Source organism: Mobula birostris, chromosome 12, assembly GCF_030028105.1.
Source record: "Mobula birostris isolate sMobBir1 chromosome 12, sMobBir1.hap1, whole genome shotgun sequence".
Classification (NCBI taxonomy): Eukaryota; Metazoa; Chordata; class Chondrichthyes; order Myliobatiformes; family Myliobatidae; genus Mobula; species Mobula birostris.
This window is the reverse complement of record NC_092381.1, coordinates 62,088,013-62,112,793: the sequence shown is the minus strand read 5'-3', so window position 1 is coordinate 62,112,793 and position 24,781 is coordinate 62,088,013. Positions and strand designations below refer to the sequence as shown.

Sequence of the window (24,781 nt, the reverse complement as noted above, 5' to 3'; positions counted from 1 at the left end):
CTCTTGCATTTTGTGTGTGTGCGTTGTTTCATGTTCCTGTATGATTTTGCTTGCTTTGAAGACGATGCCAAATTTCTTATCAAGTGCCTCCAGGTGGTTCAGTGATTCTTGGAAGCTGAAATTAACAATTGATCATAGGGCTTGTTACAAATATGAGAAAAAAAATGGAACTGTTGATTTTTAAATTCCTAAAAAATTGGTGAGATGCCTTTGTGTAGTTTTAAACAGTTATTAGTCACTAGCACTCTATTCATATCCATTCCCTTCACCAGCTCTCCCCTTCCAGAGCAGCAACTCCAAGTGCATTGTCAGTCATTTTTAACAACCGTTTCATTTATTTTGCACCTTAACTATATCATGGACCGTTGCCTCTTGCTGTCTCAGCTGCTGGATTCTCCCCATATTAATTTCCATTTTCTTGATCATTTTTTCCACTTAAGGTTACTCTATCCTCGCATTTGCTAAGTGAAATTGTAGCTATTCTAATTCTGGAGCCCTACTTACTGATCGCCGCATCCATCCTTTGGCCCTATGATTAGTTTAAAATTACCGTTTACTCCTTTGAGGGCAGCTAATGTCTATTTGCTGATGTTTTTACCCTTCTCTGTCCAATGGATGAAATGGGCCGGCATTTGGATAAGTCCAGTTACAAACAAGAGAAAATCTGCAGATGCTGGAAATCCAAACAACACACACAAAATGCTGAAGGAACTCAGCAGGCCAGGCAGCATCTCCGGAAAAGAGTACAGTCGACGTTTCGGACCAAGACCTTTCATCAGGTTTGGAAAAAAAAGATGAGTCAGAGTATGAAAGTGGGGAAGGGGAGGAAGAACCACAAGGTGAAAGGTGAAACTGAGAGTGGGGAAGGGGTGAAGTAAAGTGCTGGAAGTTGATTGGTGAGAGAGATACCAGGTTAGAGTAGGGGTTTCACCCGTCACCTTGTGGCTCTTCCTCTACCCCCCCCCCCCCCCACCTGTCTTACTCCGACTCCTCATTGATCCAGTCCTGATGAACGCTGGAAACGTCACCTGTACTCTTTTCCACTGATGCTTCCTTCCTGCTGAGTTCCTGCAGCATTTTGTGTGTGTTGCTTTGGATAAGTGCTTGGAAACTAACCACTTGAGCTTCCCCTCGTTCTGACTGCCTATTCATTCATTGTGGCACTCGCTCAGCCTTTCTTTTGCTATTATGGTTTCTTTCAAAGCATACACCGTCTCCCATGAGTGCTGTAATGCAACTAAAAATGGTCCATTAAGGAGAACTTGTACCTTTGTGCAGGGGAACTTTAAAGAACTAGAGGTGAGAATTCAGGCCTCTTACTGTTCCTGTTTTCCCAGGCCTCTGTCCTTCCTCACAACACTGTAGCAGTGTCCAATCCTGCCATAGTGGAGCAGTGAATTTCTATAATCACAGCATCTTCAGAGGGTCACATGTAGCTTCATCCATGAAGTAAATTTCTTTATTGTTGCTACGCAGTTGTATTAAAGGCACAGTAGTTCCATAGTACTTCTGACGGGGCTTTCAGTATCCCATGATTTGGAGCACCTCTTAGATTTGCTTCTAGGTTTTCCTACTGTATAGTCAGGAGCTCGAGGAATTCTAGTCTCCTCATGATATACCTCAACCTGATAATAAAACTGGACACAACATTTTAACTGCAGCTCATTAATTTTTACGAATTTGGAAAAATAATTGGAAGAAACAGCAACATTTGGCTAGGTTTATTTAAAACTATGTGAAAAGCTGAATTGAGGAACACTTTATCAGCATTTATCCAATTGGAAGGTGATTTTGGAGCTAAATGTACGTTGAAAACAGAGCAAGGATTGTGATATGGTGGTCCACATTTTGCTAGCAACAGGGAACAGTTCACCTAACTTTCTAAGTCCACGTTTACACGAGGCACAGCTCCAGACAGTGGCATTATTCGAGAAGCTGTACTGAATCCTTCATGTTGGATGCTGTTTTGGGGCTAAATGTGATCCCATTGTGGAGCCAGAACAAACTTTGCCCATGATTGCTGGAGTGTGAGGGAACGGAGAGAAGAAACTGACATCATGCTATTAAATAACTCTGTTCAGAAATATTCACTCATCAAACATTAATAAAAATTAGACTTTTACATAATAAGAACATAAGAAATAGGAGCAGGAATTGGCCATCCGGCCCATCGAGCCTGCCCCGCCATTCAATAAGATTATGGCTGATCTGTCTGTAAACTCAGCTCCATCAACCTGCCTTTTCCCCATAACCCTTCATTCCCTTACTATGTAAAAATCTATCTAACTGTATCTTAAATATGTTTAGTGAAGAAGCCGCAACTGTTTCCCTGGGCAGAGAATTCCACAGATTCACCACTCTCTGGGAAAAACAGTTTCTCCTCATCTCTGTCCTAAATCTTCTCCCCTGAATCTTGAGGCAATGTCCCCTAGTTCTAGTCTTGTCAACCAATAGAAACAACTTTACTACTTCTATCTTATCTACCCCTTTCAAAATGTTGTATATTTCTATAAGATCCCCTTTCATTCTTCTGAATTCCAGAGAGTATAGTTCCAGGCGACTCAATCTCTCCTCATAGGTTAACCCCTTCATCCCTGGAATCAACCTGGTGAACCTCCTCTGCACTGCTTCCAAAGCCAGTATATCCTTCCTCAAGTATGGAAACCAGAACTGCACACAGTACTCCAGGTGCAGCCTCACCAGTACCCTGTATGGTTGCAGCATGACCTCCCTGCTCAATTTTTAAATTTAAAAAAATACTTAACACATTCACAATAACTAGAATTATAAGTTTGCGAAGATTTGGCATGACATCAAATACTTTGACAAACTTCTATTGATGGGTGGTGAAGAATATATTGACTGGTTGTATTACAGCCTGGTACGGAAACACTAATGCCGTTGAATGGAAAATCCAACAAAAAGTATCAGATATAGCCCAGTCCATTATGGGTCAATCTCTTTCCACTATTGAGAACATCTACACGGAGTGGTGTCGTACGAAAGCAGCATGCATCATCGGGGACCCCTGTCACCCAGGTCATGCTCTGTTCTCACTGCTACCATCAGGAAGAAGGTACAGGAACCGTAGGACTCTCATTCAGGCTCTTGAACCAGTGGGGATAACTTCACACGCCTTCACTTGCTCCATCACTGAACTGTTCCCATAATCTCTGGACTCGCTTTCAAGGACTCTTCTCGTTTTCTCGATATTTATTGCTTTTTTTTCTCTCTTTTGTATTTGAACAGTTTGTTGTATTTTGCACTTTGGTTGTTTGTCTGCCCTGTTGGGTATGGTCTTTCAATTGTGGTTCTTGAATTTAGAGAGAAAAAAAATTCTCAGGGTTGTATATGGTGACATATGTACTTTACTTTGAACTTCATGAGCTACCTGTTAGTTACCAAGGCCCCTTGCCGCCATTCTCAATTACACACAATTCTGTTGATGTGGTTCAGAATGTAGCTTCCCTAACATAGATGCTAGGGAAATGCATGGCATGTGTGCTGTGCTTCCAGGCTCCACAAGGAGTCCAGTGGCAAGCTTTGATTGGTTAAAGCACCATTTGAGCACCTTTCAGGAAATCTGGGCTCTCCATATGATTGCAGAATGTGGGAGTCTCAAATGTAAGGCTTGAGGTGGGTGGAGATTTTGGGATTTGGGATGTGGTGACAAGTAAATGTGGTATATTGAGCTTGCTTGAGGTAAAGGTGCATCATTTACAAGCCACAGCTTAAATATTTTGTCTTAATTTAAAAAAAACTTGTGACAAAGCTGGGGAGAGCTTGGGTCAATGTTTTGAAAAATAAATCTGCCAAAAGTTTTAAATATACTTACATTACCAAGTGTAAATAGAAAAGTGTGGAGAGTTTGTACTATGGAGTCTGTGGTGACTGTAAAGTCAGCTCATTGTGATCTACAGAGACCTGACATTTTAGCTATAATGCTACTCCCTTGAACATCAGCTGGGCTGTGATTCTTGTAAAATTTCAGCCCATAGAATTTGGAAAGGATTGCAATTACCTGGAGCTTTCAGGGCTGTAGTTTAGAGAATGTGGTTGTAAAAGTAATAGAACTCGCCATTTTTTTTGTGTAACCATGTGTTTTATCTCACCTCTTCTTTTTAATTTTCAGGCGATCTATAATTCATTTGTTTACGTAGAGAAAATCTCCAATGGGGAAACAGAAGTGCAGCAGGTAGGTAAAATTGTTTCTGCTTTTCTCTTCATAACAAGTCTTTTGTCGGGTATTTGCTTGCAGAATACTGCAGCCTATACAGTTTGAATTGTTTTGGCAGTTCGATTTGCATTCACCCTACCAAATCTCTTAGGGGCCCCCTAGCTTCATGAGTTTCACAGCTGCCTGCCAGATTCTTTGGACCAAAGTAATATTTAGCTTGTGCAGCTTGTTACCATCAAGTTGGAAACCCTGAATGTATGATTCCTTGTTTGTGATAAATTTGTCCCTGCATACATCTTGATGCGATTGTAGAATTTTAATTGTGGTTTCACCACTCTGTTGCTTTTTCTTACCTTGATTGAAGGAAGTAAACTTTTTGAAGGTGTCTGTACCCCCCCACCCCCCACACACACACACACTCACACTCACACCATAACTACGACTAGACATACTATCCAAAGTGGCAATAAAATTTATCTGGGAACGTCCACATTTCAATCCTGCTTCATGTTGGGTTTATGTGAATTGAGGACTTCTTGGAAAGTGAGGTAAATAAAACAGTAACACACACAAAAATTGCTGGTGAACGCAGCAGGCCAGGCAGCATCTCTGGGAAGAGGTACAGTCGACGTTTCAGGCCGAGACCCTTCGTCAGGACTAACTGAAAAAAGAGATAGTAAGAGATTTGAAAGTGGGGGGGGGGAGGGGGAGATCTGAAATGATAGGAGAAGACAGGAAGGGGAGGGATGGAGCTGATAGCTGGAAAGTTGATTAGCAAAAGAGATGTGAAAGGATCATGGGACGGGAGGCTGAGGGAGAAAGAAAGGGGGAGGGGGGAAGCCCAGAGGATGGGCAAGGAGTATAGTGAGAGGGACAGAGGGAGAAAAAGGGGGGGGGGAGAGAGAGAGAGAAAAAAAAATTAATTAAAAAACCTCCAACCTGATGGCATGAACATTGACTTCTCTAACTTCCGTTAATGCCCCACCTCCCCTTCGTACCCCATCCGTTATTTATTTATTTATTTATATCTCTCTCCTTTTTCTCCCTCTGTCCATCTCACTATACTCCTTGCCCATCCTCTGGGCTCCCCCCCCCCCCCCTTCTCCCTAGGCCTCCCGTCCCATGATTCTCTCATATCCCTTTCGCCAAATCAACTTTCCAGCTCTTGGCTCTATCCCTTTCCCCCTCCTGTCTTCTCCTATCATCTTGGATCTCCCCCTCCCCCTCCTACTTTCAAACCTCTTACTATCTCTTCTTTCAGTTAGTCCTGACGAAGGGTCTTGGCCCAAAACATAGTCTGTACCTCTTTCTATAGTTGCTGTCTGGCCTGCTGCTTTCACCAGCAATTTTTATGTGTGTTGCTTGAATTTCCAGCATCAGCAGATTTCCTCGTGTTTATGTCAATAAAACAGTCCCAGCTTCAGGATGAGAAATATAAATGAAGATTATTTCTCCTAATTACAATGCAATTTGTAGAATAGGATGTGGATGTCGAGCAAGAGCAGAATTGGTTTTGGCAGCATTGTTCACTTCTTGCAGCCTCCATAATCCCTAGCTGACTGACGCTTGGTGAGTGTATTTACAAATAAACAATGACTAAAGGCCCAGAATGCCACAGGTACACTTTTAGAAAGGGGAAATTTTGTAAGAAGCAATTAAACCAATAAGGCATTTTGACAAGAGAAATGATGAACGATCATAAATATTTGCATTAATACTTTTAAAATTTTGTGACATTTGAACACCTAGAGAGATTGCCTACAATTAAAGATGAGCTGATCACAGGTCTGTCTTTGAGTTGCTGTCTGTTTGATGCTGTAGAATGGTAAAGCTGAGAGTCAAGTAGGGTAGATGCCATGTTGGGTTCTGAGCTTGACCTATCTGACCTCAGTGGTCAGGAGGTGTGCTTTTCCTTGTAATTCTGGGCAAGTGCTAAACGTTTGTTTAGGCACCTGTGGAGTTTGTGAAGGAGAGCAGTTTGTTATTGTGGAGATACTGTGGTTGGAGCCAAGGTGACACCTCATAGTTTTGTTTCACTTTTTCAAGCCAGTGTTATTAGGTAAAGGTAGTTCAGAGTTTTGATTTCCATTTATTTGAAGTATATTTTCCGGCAACAATGTTTCGTGTTTGCTTTAGGACATGGAGTCATACAGCATGCAAGCGCACCCTTCAGCTCACTGAATCCGGGCTGACCATCCAGCACTTATTTATGCTAATCAATCTTGCACTAAAGCCATTTTATTCCTTCTCCGCATTCCCATCAACTCTTTCCATATTTTTCTACCTACCAAGTACTGTGGGCAACTTGCAGTGACCAATTAACCTCGAATCTCTCACATAATTGGAATGTGGAAGGAATTGAACACAGTTATTGGGAGAAAGTGCAGACTCCACACAGACCCCACTGGAGCTGTGAGGTAACAACACTACCATCTGCACTGCTCGGCTGCCAAGCTGCTCCTCTCTGCTACTCACAATACTCTGTATAAAATTTGAACCACATAGATAAGGATTTTAATTTGGGAGTTTTTACCGGGCTATCTAATCTCACCCATGTGGAAGAGTTTTGAATTGGTTCCAGTGTTGTCAATTTAAGCAGTCAGAGTAAAGATCAGTTAGGTTTATCATCACCATCTAGTTTACATATGCAAGGATGTTTTGTCACAATCGAACAGTCCTTGGTCACAATGTCCCTCCAGACCATTTGATGAAGAATAACCATTGGACTACTGGAATCTAGTCAAGCATTGTCACTTTCTTAAAGAAAGAGAGAAAAGGAAGGGTTGAAATATTTACATTGATGAAAGTATTGTTTTGCTTGTTAGCTTTAGCAGTGTTTGTGATTCTGTGATTAAAATTGAGATAAAAATTGTGGCTTTTTACATAGGCAACTTTTCCATGCTGAGCATTTGATAGTCAAATCAATGTTTTTTTTGCCATGGCAAAGCGAGATTGCAGATGCTGAACTAACTGCGGGAAGAACAGTGGATCAGGCAGTGTCTGTGGAAAATAGATAGTCCATGTTTCAGGTCAAGGCTCTTCATTTGGAATAAGACCATAAGATTTAGAATTAGGCCATCTGGCCCATCGAATCTTCTCTGCCATTCAATCATGACTGATCCTTTTTTTCCAGGCCTTCTCCCCGTAACCTTTGATGCCATGTCCAATCAAAAACCTATCAATCTCTGCCTTAAATACATCCAACGACAGATTCCACAAATTCGCCACCCTTTGGCGAAAGAAATTTCTCTGCATCTCTGTTTTGAAAGGGCACCCCGCTATCCTGAGGCTGTGCCCTCTTGCCCTAGACTCTCCCACTATGGGAAACATCCTTTCCACATCTACTCTGTCTAGGGCTTTCAACATTTGAAAGGTTTCAATGAGATCCCCCCTCATCCTTCTGAATTCCAGAGAGTACAGACCCAGAGCCATCTCTAAAATAAAAGAATATTTTATTTTTGTTGTTTGAGGATATTCTTGATTATGTGCAGTCTTTCTACCACCTCAGCCTAGAATCTTTGTTTGCATTGACCTCTATCAATCATGTAATGGAAACCTAATATAGCCATCTCTGCTGCAGAAGGTTGTTTTGACGGCATCTTGGGAAGACCCATTTGCTCCATGAATGAACTTAATTTCATCATTATTAAGCAGGAAAAGGGAAATGTATTGATTGTGCAACTCTTCGCTGCTACTCGGATAATGGAGTAGTTTGAGACCTCAGGAAATGAGACTTGGGTCAACAGTCAGGCATGGGCTTATAAGTTGCAAGAAACATTGATAAAAGTGCTGGAAGTCCAATCTAAATCAAGAGGATCTAACTGTCCCCCCAGGACATTTTTGTGGCTTACCATTAACCAGATATTTAATGGAAAATTCCCCAAATGTACTGTGTCTTCAAGTGCAGGTCAGAGGTCATGCATCCTGAGATATGAATCATCTTTGGACTTCCTTTAAAGAGTCCCATTGCTTCTGAGGCACAAGACAGGAATATAGTGAACTCATGAGCTTGAATGAGAATGCCTACAACACCATTTAAGCAGGTCAGAACCAATTTGGAAGCAGCTCACTTGATTGGCACCTCACCCACCATTTGTATCGTTCAGTCATTCCAGGTCCAGCACATCTGTGAGAACCAGCACAACAAAATTTCACAGTAGCTTCCATAAGAGGGACAGGGAAGAGGTGAATGACAGTACCATGATATGCAACCATTCCGTCACTGTTTTTGCGTTAGAATACTTATTTTCCCTTGCAGCACTGGGGTGTGTCGTGCTCCCGTAGGCAGATGTATTTCAAGAAAGCAGTTCATTGCTACCTTATAAGTTCACTTAGAGACGGGCAATTACTATTAGCCTCAATCACTACAGACATCATAGAATGTATGTGGATGCACCCTTGTGTTAATGTAAGCACAGAAGAGAGTGATTTGTTCTCATCTTGCTGTGTTTGATCTTTCCTCCTGACCTTGTAATTTAATCACCATTAAAAGTGTCTGTGAAATCTCTGTAGCAGATCTGGTGCAGTGCCCATTTGCAACTTCAGCTCAAACCACTTGATCTGAGCATTCTGCTAACTGAACCACTGCTGATACGGTGTTAGGTGATTACAAGGAGAGGAAAGGACTAGAATAATGACCGATGGAGCTAGGTATAAAGCAGAGGGAGGATGCTGTGGAGTTTTAGACCATAAAACCATAAGATAAAGGAGCAAAAGCAGGCCATTCGGAGCATCGAGTCTGCTCTGCCATTCAGTCATGGGCTGATCCAATTCTTCCAGTCATCCCCACTCCCCTGCCTTCACCACATACCTTTTGATGCCCTGGCTAATCAAGAACCTATCTATCTCTGCCTTAAATGCACCCAGTGATTTGGTCCCCACAGCTGCTCATGGCAACAAATTCCACAGATTTACCACCCTCTGACTAAAGTAATTTCTCCACATCTCAGTTCTAAATGGACGTCCTTCGATCCTGAGGTTGTGCCCTCTTGTCCTAGAGTCCCCTACCATGGGAAATAACTTGGCTATATCTAATCTGTTCAGGCTTTGTAATATTTGGAATGTTTCTTTGAGATTCCCCCCCTCATTCTCCTGAACTCCAAGGAATACAGCCCAAGACCTGCCAGATGTTCCTCCCCTTTCATTCCTGGAATTATCCTTGTGAATCTTCTTTGAATTCTCTCCAATGTCAGTATATCCTTTCTAAAATAGGGAGCCCAAAACTGCACCCAATGCTCCAAGTGTGGTCTCACGAGTACCTTATAGAGCCTCAATCTCACATCCCTGCTCTTATATTCTGTACCTCTAGAAACAAATGCTAACATTACACTCGCCTTCTTCACAGTTGACTCAGCTTGGAAGTTAACCTTTAGGGTATCTTACACAAGGACTCCCAAGTCCCTTTGCATCTCTGCATTTTGAATTCTCTCCCCATCTAATTAATAGTCTGCCCATTTATTTCTTCCACTAAAGTGCATGACCATACACTTTCCAACATTGTATTTCATTTGCCACTTCTTTGCCCATTCCCCTAAACAATCTAAGTCTCTCTGTAGACTCTGTTAATGTTAGCTTTAACTAGTTGGGATGTAGGACATGCACATGTGCAGTAAATTTTATGTAATTTTTTTAAGAATTTGGAGCACAAACTGATTTCTGTATGTTTGGTCTTTCCATATCCACTAAAATATTTTCCTTTTTCGGCTATTGAAGCAGTTCATTCGATTAAGAGAGCTGTGAGCTAATGCCAATATTTGGACAGGCTCCAGGGGTTAGTGGAAGTCTGCCAAATCTTTTCCGAACTTGAGCCCAATCAGGGTATCTTTTTTCATGTATAAGTGAGGATAGAATTGCATGTTGTAACTCAAGAAGGCTAAGATTCACCAGTAAATATGATCCACTCGATGTAAGGCCAATTAATTTATGGATTTGGCAGGAATTTCCTAGTTCAGATGCTTACAATTTGATTGCTGATAAAAGTTTGCTGAAAAGTTTGGGTCTTTCAAGAAAATTGCTTTGCTTTTGAGATGATTATTAAGTGTTTTCTGATTGATTTAATATTTCTGTTTTGAATTATATTTTCCTCTATTACTTTGACTTTCATGTCACTGCAGTGTAATTTTTTTAATTGAATGCTGGGACTGAAAGTGCTAGTTGGTAAAGCTCATCAGAATGTATAGACTTTAAAGAGCACTGGTGTGGCTTCACTTGGAGTACTGTGAGCAGTTTTGGGCCCCTTATCTTAGAAAGGATGTGCTGAAACTGGAGAGGATTCAAAAGATGCTCATGAAAATGATTCCAGGATTGAATGAATGGCTTCTCATATGAAGAGCATTTGATAGCTTTGGGTCTGTATTCACTGGAATTCTGAAGAATGAGGGGTGACCTCATTGAAACCTATCGAGTGGTGAAAGACCTCGATAGAGTTGATGTGGAGTGGATCTTTCCTACGGTGCGAGAGTCCAGGACCAGAGGACGCAGCCTCAGAATAGAGGGGCATCCTTTTGGAAAGGAGATGAGGAATTTCTTTAGCCAGAGAGTGGAGAATCTATGGAATTCTTTGCCACAGATGGCTGTGGAGATCAACTCTTGGTGTACGAGGGGTGATTGATAAGTTCATGGCCTAAGGTAGAAGGAGTCAATTTTAGAAAACCTAGCACATTTATTTTTCAACATAGTCCCCTCCTGAATGTACACACTTAGTCCAGCGGTCGTGGAGCATATGTATCCTGTTTTTTTGTAGAAGTGGTCCATGCAGGGGTGATTGATAAGTTTGTGACCTATGGTAGAAGGAGATGAGTTATTAACTTCAAACTTCCTGCATTATCACTCAAAGAGTTGACCTGCATGTGCTTGTAACGAGAGCGTCTTGGACCTCCAGGTGGTCCACAGCAGGGGTGATTGATAAGTTCATGGCCTAAGGTAGAAGGAGATGAGTTATACAGCTCTCGTTACATGCACATGCAGTTCAACTCTTTGAGCAAAAATGCAGAAAGTTTGAAGTTTCTCTTCATCTCCTTCTACAAACGTACTTTAGGCTACAAACTTATCAATCACCCCTGCTGTGAACCACTTCTGGAGGTCCAAGACGCCGACTTTTACAAAGAAGGGATCCGTATGCGCCATGACTGCTGGACTAAGTGTGTAAATGTAGGAAAAATAAATGTGCTAGGTTTTCTAAAATTGACTCTTTCTACTTTAGGCCACAAACTTATCAATCACCCCTTGTGTATGTAAGGCAACAGTTGATAGATTCTTGTTTGGCCAGGGCATGAAGGGATATGGGGAGAAGGCAGGAGACTGGGGTTGAGAGGAAAACTGGATCAGCCATGATGAAATGGCAGAGCAGATATAATGGGCCAAATGGCCTAATTCTGCTCCTAGATCTTACGGTCTTATGGTATAGCAGTTAAAAAAAAAAGGAAGTCCATGTGAGAAGAGGAAACAATTCTCTTAAAGCAGCTCAAGGATGAAGTTAAATTTGGAAGTTTCAAGGGCTAATGATAGACCAGAGGAATGGGAATTTTTCGGGAACATCTTATAAGAAAGTATAGAGCTGGTTTTGAGGGAATTACCTAAATTTTGTATCAAAATAAGGTTTTCTCTGAATATATGAAAAGGAAGAGTATAGCTAAGGTAAGTAAGAGACCTTTAGGTAAAGAAGCTAGTGCATTAATAACAACAAGGAAACAGAAGTTATGTTAAAGCAACAACATCAAAGTTGCTGAGTTGCTCTCTTACTAGCTCTTCCTTCGGTTAGTCCTGACGAAGGGTCTCGGCCTGAAACGTCGACTGTACCTCCTCCTAGAGATGCTGCCTGGCCTGCTGCGTTCACCAGCAACTTTTATGTGTGTTGCTTGAATTTCCAGCATCTGCAGAATTCCTCGTGTTTATGTTAAAGCATTTTGTTTTGAATTGTAATTCACTGTGGAGGATACTGCAGATAGCCAACTGTTAAAAGATGGGCTGGTTTCAAGTAGCATGGAAAAACTAGTTAAAATCCTCGGGTCACAGAGACTAGGTCTTAGAGAAAAAACCTGTGGGACAAAGTGTGGTAAGTCACCAGGACCGGATGGACTGCAGCCAAGAGTTTTCAAGGTAGTGGTTGTGGACTTAGTGACAGATCAGTTGAAGATTTTGTTGAACTTGTTGAATTCTGGGAGGGTACAAATTGATTGAAAACAGCCAGTGAGGCTTCCTTATTCAAGAAGGAAATGAAGAGACAGATAACTACAAGCCAATCAATTTAACATCTATGGTTAGAAAGGTGCAAAGAGCAATGATTAAAAAAGATTCTGAAAGCCAATCATTTGTAGCATAGGAAGCAAACCATACTGGAATATCTTGAACCATAGCTTTAACTTTGATTGTACTTTAGTTAAGTATGTTAAATGTCATTTTGTCTTAATGGTTTTAGATGACTTAATGGTTCCTCCAGTATTGTGTGTGTGTTGCTTTATATTTAATGGTTTTGAAGTTTGTTTGTATTTTATACCATTATAGAAGAAGATGCTTTTGGGGGAATAGTTTCTTTTAAACTGATGCATAATCTTATAACTTGAGCTGTTTAGGTGGAACTAATTATTGTAAACAAGAATGAGGAGACTCAAAATCAATAAGGTACTCAGAAGCTCAATATTGCAAACAAAGGCTACTCTTTCCAGTTATCCCTCATCTCACTATAAAGCAGTAAGCTAAAACAAATAAAGCCTCCCTAGAAGTAAGTGATGAGGGAACTCTAGCTTTTTTTTAAGGAGAAAGGGACTTGTGATAATGTATGGGATTAAAAGTTAAAGGAGCTGACTGAGATCAAATACTTAATTTAAGCGACACTTTAATGTCTCAGGCTCATAGTTAGTGACTTAATTAGAAGGAAGGCTTCAGACTAAAATTGAACGATGGGAAATGAAAGATGCATGAACATTGCGGTAATTTCCTCAGAGTTGGAGAGGTACTGATAGTCAAGACAATTCTGCACTTCCCACTTAATAAGTCTCAATAAGTGAAGGTTAATGAGTTATACAGCTCATCTGAGAAAAATAGATGTTGAATTTTTGTGTTTGCAAACTGCGCGACAGCATTGCTATTAATAGAGAATATGAACTGGGAACATGAGATCTGAGTCCAGTGACATGACTGTAGGTTCAGAATGCTTGAAAGCAAGTGAGGAACAGGTGATTGACCTCCAAGAATGTGCTGCAGTACCAGCCAAAATAATAATTCCTTCATTAGGTGATCTTCCTGCTTTAACACTAAATTGTACAAGCTTCTGTTCATGTGAAGATACATACAGCATGAAGAACCTTTTACCTGACAATGATTTGAATGACTTAATGTAAGAACCCTATATTATGGAAGGAATATCTTTGTTGCATCATGTATAAATTGAATTGACTTTATTTCTTACATCACATACATGTGTAATTCACATGTGATGTGCGATTTACAGTAATTTGTGGTAAATAGTATGTACAACAGGACAGAAATACAGTTGTATCAGCGTGAGTCAATCAGTCTGATGACTGGTGGAAGAAGCTGTCTCAGAGCCTGTTGGTCCTGGCTTTTATGCTGCGGTACCACTTCCCAGATGGTAGCAGGGCCCTTTTTACGCACCTGTCTCTGTGAATGTCCTGAATAGTTGGAAGTTCACATCTACAGATGCGCTGGACAGTTCGCACCACTCTCTGCAGAGTCCTGTGATTGAGGGAAGTACAGTTCGCATACCAGGCAGTGATGCAGCCAGTCAGGATGCTCTCATTTGTGCTCCTGTAGAGACTTAGGATTTGGGGATCCGTGCCAAATTTCTTCAACTATCTGAGGTGAAAGAGGCGCTATTGTGCCTTTTTCACCACACAGCCGGTATGTACAGACCACGTGAGATCCTTGGTGATGTTTATGCCGAGGAACATAAAGCTGTTTACCCTCTCAACCCCAGATCCATTGATGTCAATAGAGGTTAGCCTGTCTCCATTCCTCCTGTAGTCCACAACCAGCTCCTTTGTTTTTGCAGTGCTGAGAGAGAGGTTGTTTTCTTGACGCCACTGTGTCAGGGTGATGATTTCTTCTCTGTAGGCTGCCTCATTATTATTTGGGATTAGGCCAATCAGTGTAGTGTTGCCAGCAAATTTAATTAACAGATTGGAGCTGTGGGTGGCAACACAGTCATGGGTATACAGAGAGTAAAGGAGGGACCGGACACAGCCCTGAGGGGCACCTGTGTTGGGGGTCAGAGGGACAGAGGTGAGGGAGCCCACTTACCACCTGCTGGCGATCGGACAGGAAGTCCAGGGTCCAGCTGTACAAGGCAGGGTGAACGCCAAGGTCTCTGAGCTTCTTGTCAAGCCTGGAGGGAATTATGGTGTTGGATGCTGAACTGTAGTCCAAGAACAGCATTCTCAAATAAGCATCCTCCTCCTCTAGATGCGTAAGGATGGTGTGTAGAGCTGTGGCTATTGTGTCATCTGTTGATCTGTTATGTTGATATGCAAAATGTAGGGGGTCCAGTGTGGGTGGCAGCATGCCGCAGATGTAGTCCTTGACCAGCCTCTCCAAGCATTTGCTTACTATTGAGGTGAGTGTGACAGGATGCCAGTTGTTCAGACATGTTACCTTGGTCTTTTTAGGTACAGGAACAATGGTGGATGTTTTGAAGCAGGAGGGCACTCTATATTGGGAAAAGGAGGGATTAAAAATGTCTGTAAACAGACCTGTCAGTTGTGCTGCCCACATCCTGAGTACCCGCCCTGAGATGTCGTCCAGTCCCGCAGCCGTGCGACTGTCCACTCGTTGGAAACACCTGTGTACTTCAGCCTCAGAGATGACCAAGGTGCAGGTCGCTTCAGCGGCTCTCCTCGGGGGCTCAGTGTTGGTGACATTGAACTGAGTGTAAAAAAGATTGCGCTCATCTGGGAGAAAGGCAGCGACATTGGGAGCACCATCGCATTTAGCTTTGAAGTCTGCGATGGTGTACAGACCTTGCCATAAGCAGCGTGTGTTGTTGGTGGAGAATTGTGTCTGCATCTTGTCCCTGTATTGTTGTTTCACTGCCTTAATGACTTTGCACAGATTGTAGCTGCATTTCTTGAGCTCCTGCTGATTACTGGCAACGTAAGCTCTGTCTCGCATGCTAAGTGCTGCTCGCATGGAACTGATGATCCAGGGTTTCTGGTTTGGATAGACCCTGACCGGTTTCTGGGGGACAACATCCTCGATACACTTTCAGATGAAACTCATGACTCCATCTGTGAACTTGGAGACATCCTCATCACGAAAGATATTCCAGTTGACGTCATCAAAGCAGTTCCGTATCATGGAGACCCATTGATCAGACCAACAGTGGACGGTTTTAACTATGGCCACCTCTTGTTTCAGCTTGTGCCTGTACATCGGCAGCAGCAAAATAGAGGAGTGATGGATTTTGCAAATGGGAGGTGAAGGAGCGTTTTGTAAGTGTTGCGGAAGGGAGAGTAGCAGTGGTCGAGTATACTATCTCCCTGTGTGCTCCTCTGGATGTGTTGACAAAACTTCAGAGACTTTAGACAGTGTGTTAAAGTCTCCGGCGACAGTGAAGTTGGCCTCTGGGTGTGCAGTCTCCAGGGTGCTGATGGTCTCGTACAGTTCGTTCAGAGCCAGGTCAGTATAAGCCTGGGGCGGAATATACACAGCTTTGATTATTGATGCTGTGCATTCAAAATGGCAGTCCACCCTCAGTGGAATTGGACAAACCCTCTACTCTTCTCTCCGTTTTGAAGAAATATCAATGGATCAAAAACTTGGTTTCTCATTCCACAGATGCTGCTTGCCTGACTGAGCTCTTCCAGCATTTCTATTTTTATTTCAGGTTCCAACATCTGTACTTTTATTTGTTTTCCAGTCACTGGGGTAGTTTGATGAAATAGAGCTAGTGGCTTAATAGCTATTTGTGTTCCTCCTGGCTTCTTGCAATGACAGCAAGTTACTCTCAAGTTCAATCCCAAGCCAAGCTTCAGAGTGCAGCAAGCGCAGCTGGTCAGAGTTGAAGCTGGATCATATATACTGTAAATCCACCTTCAATTTCATTTCTTATGCCGTCCCATGAACGTCTGGGAAGCTGTCTTGGAACGTAAGGCGTGATCCATATAGATTAAAGAATGTGGGAGAATTGGCTGGCTTTGAGATTTAAAAAAAAATCACTGTTACTTTTTGAAAGAAAATCATCCTTGTATGTTGGGTTAAAATCCTTTGCTAAATTTGCAACTGCAGTAATGCTGCAAAGAATACTGAAGAAGCTTTTAAGACTGAAATACATTCTGCTGATGTGGCAAATTAATGAGATTTTCTTTGCCCGTTTGAAAGTTGCCTTGTGAGAGATTGCTTTTCGCTGCCACCACACAAATCATATTAATCTGTCGTTAAGCTTCTAAGGGAATGGTGTTACTTTTGGGGGTGAGCAAAACTGCTACTCCTTGGTAGCAGTTTTTCCCATCACCTGTTTGGAAGTTTGGGTGAAGCTACTCTGTTCGCTGCTGATAGCATTTCAGTAAATACACTATGCCCGATATTCTGTGACCCAGTGCTTGACGATACTGCTCCGCATGTACAAACAGTAAGTTATTTGGCTGCGTTCACAATTGAAACTGGAAAAAAAACCTGCAAGTGCCTCCTGAAATTGATGGATCCTAAATGAGCTGTTTAAGTATTAATGTATTGTGGAAAACTGGTTGTTACCAGACCCTTCCACACCTTTGGGACACTTTCTTCGCCGTCTATAATGGTCCTACCCGTTATTTCATCCTCCATCTGATCCATGCCTGCAATTGTCGTTTTTTTGACTTTGTCATGTTAGGCAAAGAACGCAAGATCCTACATCTGCGGATCCCAGAGCCTGCTGGCCGTGAAGCTAGCAGGCATGAACTTCAGATTGCCTCTGCCATTGATCTCGCCAACTCCAACACCTCAGGGCATATTCAAAACCCGGACTCCAGCGATGACCATGGACACATTCAAAGCGATTGTGCAACCACCAACTGCGACTCCAACCTTGAACTCCAGGCCGGGTCTTTATGTGCTGCTGTTGTGACTCCCGTCTCCCCTTCCCCACCAATACTCTGCAATCCCATCTCCCTCAGATCCCATTGTCAGCTCCTGGGTACTCAGAGGCTCCATCTTCCTCTCACCCCAACCCTCCCCTCTCCACTGACACCCCCAGCCTGCCCCCCCCCCCACCTCTGATCCCAGCTCTCATCCGTGCCGGGTCTTTACCATCCCCTCTGACCTTCAACTGTCGGAGGCAGAACGCTCTGTCCTCAATAAGGTCCTCACCTTTGTACCCCTTTGCCCACACCTCAGCGAGTTCTGTGTTCGCCATGATGCGGTACTCTTCTTCCGCCGTCTCCGAACCTACTTCTTCGGCAAGGACTCTTCCACCCCCACCGATGACCCCTTCTCCTGTCTTCAACCCTCCTCTTCTTCATGGACACCCCGCTCTGGTCTTCTGCCTGCTCTGGATCTCTTTATTGCTAACTGCCGACGGGACAGCAACCGTCTCGACTTCACCGTACCTTGTTCCCATTCCAACCTTACTCCTTCCGAACGCTCTGCTCTCCACTCCCTCCGCACTAATCCTAACCTTACTATTAAACCCGCCGATAAGGGGGGTGCTGTTGTAGTCTGGCGTACTGACCTCTACCTTGCCGAGGCACAGCGACAACTCGCGGATACCTCCTCTTATTTACCCCTCAATCGTGACCCCATAAAGGAGCACCAGGCCATTGTCTTCCACACCATCACCGACTTTATCCGCTCAGGGGGTCTCCCATCCACTGCTACCATCCTTATAGTTCCCACACTTAGCACTTCCCGTTTCTACCTCCTACCCAAGATCCACAAACCTGCCTGTCCTGGCAGACCTATTGACTCTGCTTGCTCCTGCCCCACCGAACTTGTTTCTGCATACCTCGACACGGTTTTATCCCCCCTTGTTCAATCCCTTCCTACCTATGTTTGTGACACTGCTCACGCTCTTAAACTTTTCGATGATTTTAAGTTCCCTGGCCCCCACCGCTTTATTTTCACCATGGATGTCCAATCCCTATATACTTCCATCCCCCACCAGAAGGGTCTCAAAGCTCTCCGCTTCTCTTTGGATTCCGGACCTAATCAGTTCCCCTCTACCACCACTCTGCTCCGTCTAGCGGAATTAGTCCTTACTCTTAATAATTTCTCCTTTGGCTCCTCCCATTTCCTCCAAACTAAAGATGTAGCTATGGGCACCTGTATGGGTCCTAGCTATGCCTGCCTTTTTGTTGGCTTTGTGGAACAATCTATGTTCCGAACCTATTCTGGTATCTGTGCCCCACTTTTCCTTCGCCACATCGACGACTGCATTGGCGCTGCTTCCTGCATGCATGCTGAGCTCGTTGACTTTATTAACTTTGCCTCCAACTTTCACCCTGCCCTCAAGTTTACCTGGTCCATTTCCGACACCTCCCTCCCCTTTCTAGATCTTTCTATCTCTATCTCTGGAGGCAGCTTATCCACTGATGTCTACTATAAGCCTACTGACTCTCACAGCTATCTGGACTATTCCTCTTCTCTCCCTGTCTCTGGCAAAAATGCCATCCCCTTCTCGCAATTCCTCTGCCTCCGCCACATCTGTTCTCAGGATGAGGCTTTTCATTCCAGGACGAGGGAGATGTCCTCCTTTTTTAAAGAAAAGGGCTTCCCTTCCTCTACCATCAACTCTGCTCTCAAACGCATCTCCCCCATTTCACACACATCTGCTCTCACTCCATCCTCCCGCCACCCCACTAGGAATAGGGTTCCCCTGGCCCTCACCTACCACCCCACCAGCCTCCGGGTCCAACATATTAATCTCCGTAACTTCCGCCACCTCCAACGGGATCCCACCACTAAGCACATCTTTCCCTCCCCTCGCCTCTCTGCTTTCTGCAGGGATTGCTCCCTACGTGACTCCCTTGTCCATTCGTTCCCCCCCCCCATTCTTCCCCACTGATTTGCCTCCTGGCACTTATCCTTGTAAGTGGAACAAGTGCTACACATGCCCTTACACTTCCTCCCTTACCACCATTCAGGGTCCCAGACAGTCCTTCCAGGTGAGGCGACACTTCTCCTGTGAGTCGGCTGGGGTGATATACTGCGTCCGGTGCTCCCGATGTGGCCTTCTATATATTGGCGAGACCCGGCGCAGACTGGGAGACCGTTTTGCTGAACACCTATGCTCTGTCCGCCAGAGAAAGCAGGATCTCCCAGTGGCCACACATTTTAATTCCACATCTCATTCCCATTCTGACATGTTTATCCACGGCTTCCTCTACTGTAAAGATGAAGCCACATTCAGGTTGGAGGAACAACACCTTATATTCCATCTGGGTAGCCTCCAACCTGATGGCATGAACATTGACTTCTCTAACCTCCGCTAATGCCCCACCTCCCCCTCGTTCCCCATCCGTTATTTATTTTTATACACACATTCTTTCTTTCTCTCTCCTTTTTCTCTCTCTGTCCCTCTGACTATACCCCTTGCCCATCCTCAGGGTTTCTCTCCCCCCCCTTGTCTTTCTCCCCAGGCCTCCTGTCCCATGATCCTCTCATATCCCTTTTGCCAATCACCTGTCCAGCTCTTGGCTCCGTTCCTCCCCCTCCTGTCTTCTCCTATAATTTTGGATCTCCCCCTCTCACTTACAAATCTCTTACTAACTCTTCCTTCAGTTAGTCCTGACAAAGGGTCTCGGCCTGAAACGTCGACTGTACCTCTTCCTCGAGATGCTGCCTGGCCTGCTGTGTTCACCAGCAACTTTGATGTGTGTGTTACAAACATAGTTGTTTTCATAATTGACCCACATTGAACTGTATTGCTGAGAAACTATTAAACCGAGAATCAAGGAATGGAATAAATAAGCTGAGCAATAAATGAAATTGGTACAAACTTTAAGGATAAAGCATTTTTTTCTTTTCTCCTTGTATTACCTGAATGACTGGAATGCAAAGGACAGGGGGAAATAAGTTAAATTACAGGAGTCTCCCCCACTGCACGATCCATGTTTCTGTTCCTCCGAATGTTTAATAAGCTGGACAGTTTGCAAGTCAGAACTGAAGCTGGAAACCAAGTCAGCAGCAGCCGGCAAATCCTTTCCGCCAGGTGTTATTCATTTGTTTCAGCTGTACGTAAGCCGGGTGTTCTTAAACTGGGGAGGACCCGCACATTTTTAGAAAAATTAATTAGAAATATTTAAGGCAAACTTCAGTGTCTAAAGGTGCAACATGTTGGAGATGCAGCAACTATAATTTATGACCCAACAGAGATGCAAGCTCGGCAATCTGCAATTCTGTGTCCCTCAGCACCGGATTTACTTCATGATTGGTTTGCCCTGCATTTAAAGATGTGTTACTTAAACTGATACATTTCACCATTACTTGAGATGAAGATGCGGAGCCTATACATTTCCCTTTTTCCCTTCAGTGGTTAAATCTAATGGATAATTCAATTGCCTTGATCATGAGCTAACTTCTTCATGTGTATTATATCGTTTGTACTGAACATTCATTGGGAGTGGATGGATTATAACTTTCCATTTATGATGAGCTGTTGACTCTTACTGCTAGCAAATACACTCATAGGTCGCTTTGTTAGATACCTCCTGTACCTAATGAGGTGGCTGCCAAGTGTATGTTCAGGACTTTCTGCTGCTGTATCCCATCCACCTCAAGGTTCAACGTCCTGTGCGTTCAGAGATGCTGTTCTGCACAACACTGTTGTAGCTCATCATCATTTGAATTACAAACAACAGGAATTCTGCAGATGCTGGAAATTCAAGCAACACACATCAAAGTTGCTGGTGAATGCAGCAGGCCAGGCAGCATCTCTAGGAAGAGGTGCAGTCGACGTTTCAGGCCGAGACCCTTCGTCAGGACTAACTGAAGGAAGAGTGAGTAAGAGATTTGAAAGTGGGAGGGGGAGATCCAAAATGATAGGAGAAGACAGGAGGGGGAGGGATGGACCCAAGAGCTGGACAAGTGATTGGCAAAAGGGATACGAGAGGATCATGGGACAGGAGGTCCGGGAAGAAAGGCGGGGGGGAGGTGGAACCCAGAGGATGGGCAAGGGGTATATTTAGAGGGACAGAGGGAGAAAAAGGAGAGTGAGAGAAAGAATGTGTGTATAAAAATAAGTAACAAATCTCTTACTCACTCTTCCTTCAGTTAGTCCTGACAAAGGGTCTCGGCCTGAAACGTCGACTGCACCTCTTCCTAGAGATGCTGCCTGGCCTGCTGCGTTTACCAGCAACTTTGATGTGTGTCATTTGAATTACTGTCACTTACCTGTCAGCCTGAATTAGCCTGCCTATTCTCCTCTGACCTGTCTCATTAACAAGATGTTTTCGCCAACAGAACTGCTGCTCGCTGGATGTTCTTTGTTTTTTGCACCATTCTCTGTAAACTTTACAGATGATTGTGTATGAAAATCCCAGGAGATCAGCAGTTTCTGAAATAGCTCAAACCACCCTGTCTGGCACCAGCAAACATTCCACAGTCAAAGTCACTTAGACCACAATTTTTCCTCGTTCTGATATTTGGTCTGAACAACAACTGTACATCTTGACCATGTCTGCATGCTTTAAGCATTGAGTTGTCACCACACGATTGGCTGATTAGGTATTTGCATTAACGAGTAGGTGTACAGGTGTACCTAATAAAGTGGCCTCTGAGTGTGTATCACAATGGGCTTGTCTATTCCTGATCCAACAGTAACAATATTTTGGTGTCAGGGGCAAATCCAATCAAAAATCATCACAGAGGCATGTAGAGCAAGCTCTGCCTATAAAACATGTGAAAAATTGTTTACAGCTAATGAAGCTACATCCACAAACATTGAATGTTCGTGAGGGTCCTTGATACTGAAGAATTCATTTACCAAACCTAAAGTGTTATGTCACCTAAATAGTTTTAGATAACAGAAATTATTGAAGCAAATTCTAAAGTGTAAATTACATTTCATTTGTTCCTCTCAAGTCAAATAACGCACTCTATTCTGTGCAAGGCTCCTCCGCATAACATAGAATAGTACAGCACAGTACAGGCCCTTCAGCCCACAATGTTGTGCCGACCCTCAGACCCTGCCTCCCATATAACCCCCCCACCTTAATTTCCTCTATATACCTGTCTAGTAATCTCTTAAACTTCTCTAGTGTATCTGCCTCCACCACTGACTCAGGAAGTGCATTCCACGCACCAACCACTCTCTGAGTAAAAAACCTTCATCTAATACCCCCCTTGAACTTCCCACCCCTTACCTTAAAGCCATGCCCTCTTGTATTGAGCAGTGGTGCCCTGGGGAAGAGGCGCTGGCTATCCACTCTATCTATTCCTCTTATTATCTTATACACCTCTATCATGTCTCCTCTCAATCTCCTTCTCTTCAAAGAGTAAAGCCCTAGCTCCCTTAATCTCTGATCATAATGCATACTCTCTAAACCAGGCAGCATCCTGGTAAATCTCCTCTGTACCCTTTCCAATGCTTCCACACCCTTCCTATAGTGAGGCGACCAGAACTGGACACAGTACTCCAAGTGTGGCCTAACCAGAGTTTTATAGAGCTGCATCATTACATCGCAACTCTTAAACTCTATCCCTCGACTTATGAAAGCTAACACCCCATGACTTTCTTAACTACCCTATCCACCTGTGAGGCAACTTTCAGGGATGTGTGGACATGTACCCCCAGATCCCTCTGCTCCTCCACACTACCAAGTATCCTGCCATTTACTTTGTACTCTGCCTTGGAGTTTGTCCTTCCAAAGTGTACCACCTCACACTTCTCTGGGTTGAATTCCATCTGCCACTTCTGCATCCTATCAATGTCTCTCTGCAATCTTTGACAATCCTCTACACTATGTACAACACCACCAACCTTTGTGTCGTCTGCAAACTTGCCAACCCACCCTTCTACCCCCACATCCAGGTCGATAATAAAAATCACGAAAAGTAGAGGTCCCAGAACAGATCCTTGTGGGACACCACTAGTCACAATCCTCCAATCTGAATGTACTCCCTCCACCACAACCCTCTGCCTTCTGCAGGCAAGCCAATTCTGAATCCACCTGGCCAAACTTCCCTGGATCCCATGCCTTCTGACTTTCTGAATAAGCCTACTGTGTGGAACCTTGTCAAATGCCTTACTAAAATCCATATAGATCACATCCACTGCACTACCCTCATCTATATGCCTGGTCACCTCCTCAAGGAACTCTATCAGGCTTGTTAGACACGATCTGCCCTTCACAAAACCATGCTGACTATCCCTGATCAGACCATGATTCTCTAAATGCCCAGAGATCCTATCTCTAAGAATCTATAGCTTTCCCACCACAGACATAAGGCTCACTGGTCTGTAATTATCCAGACTATCCCTACTACCTTTTTTGAACAAGGGGACAACATTCGCCTCCCTCCAGTCCTCCGGTACCATTCCCGTGGACAACGATGACATAAAGATCCTAGCCGGAGGCTCAGCAATCTCTTCCCTCGCCTCGTGGAGCAGCCTGGGGAATATTCCGTCAGGCCCCAGGGACTTATCTGTCCAAATATATTTTAACAACTCCAACACCTCCTCTCCCTTAATATCAACATGGTCTAGAACATCAACCTCACTCATATTGGCCTCACCATCATCAAGTTCCCTCTCATTGGTGAATACCGAAGAGAAGTATTCATTGAGGACCTCGCTCACTTCCACAGCCTCCAGGCACATCTTCCCACCTTTATCTCTAATCAGTCCTACCTTCACTCCTGTCATCCTTTTTTTCTTCACATAATTGAAGAATGCCTTGGGGTTTTCCTTTACCCTACTCGCCAAGGCCTTCTCATGCCCCCTTCTTGCTCTTCTCAGCCCCTTCTTAAGCTCCTTTCTTGCTTCCCTATATTCCTCAATAGACCCATCTGATCCTTGCTTCCTAAACCTCATGTATGCTACCTTCTTCCACCTGACTAGATTTTCCACCTCACTTGTCACCCATGGTTCCTTCACCCTACCATTCTTTATCTTCGTCACCGGGACAAATTTATCCCTAACATCCTGCAAGAGATCTCTGTACATCGACCACATGTCCATAGTACGTTTCCCTGCAAAAACATCATCCCAATTCACACCCGCAAGTTCTAGCCTTGTAGCCTCATAATTTGCCCTTCCCCAATTAAACATTTTCCTGTCCTCTCTGATTCTATCCTTTTCCATGATAATGCTAAAGGCCAGGGAGTGGTGGTCACTGTCCCCCAGATGCTCACCCACTGAGAGATCTGTGACCTGACCCGGTTCATTACCTAATACTAGATCTAGTATGGCATTCCCCCTGGTCGGCCTGTCCACATACTGTGACAGGAATCTGTCCTAGACGCACTTAACAAACTCTGCCCCATCTAAACCCTTGGAACTAATCAGGTGCCAATCAATATTCGGGAAGTTAAAGTCACCCATGATAACAACCCTGTTATTTTTGCACCTTTCCAAAATCTGCCTCCCAATCTGTTTCTCTGTATCTCTGCTGCTACCAGGGGGCCTATAGAATACCCCCAGTAGAGTAACTGCTCCCTTCCTGTTCCTGACTTCCC

At 43.8% G+C, this 24,781-nt stretch overlaps 1 protein-coding gene across 2 annotated transcripts in view; it reads left to right on the top strand.

Annotated features, from left to right (window-relative positions):
• Positions 1-24,781, top strand: part of cachd1 (cache domain containing 1) — a 193,594-nt gene that overhangs the window by 89,972 nt on the left and 78,841 nt on the right. For both annotated transcript variants that reach the window (XM_072273892.1, XM_072273891.1), the window contains exon 3: positions 4,133-4,195. In XM_072273892.1, the coding sequence (XP_072129993.1) occupies positions 4,133-4,195 (63 nt within the window). The remainder of the gene's footprint in view (positions 1-4,132; positions 4,196-24,781) is intronic.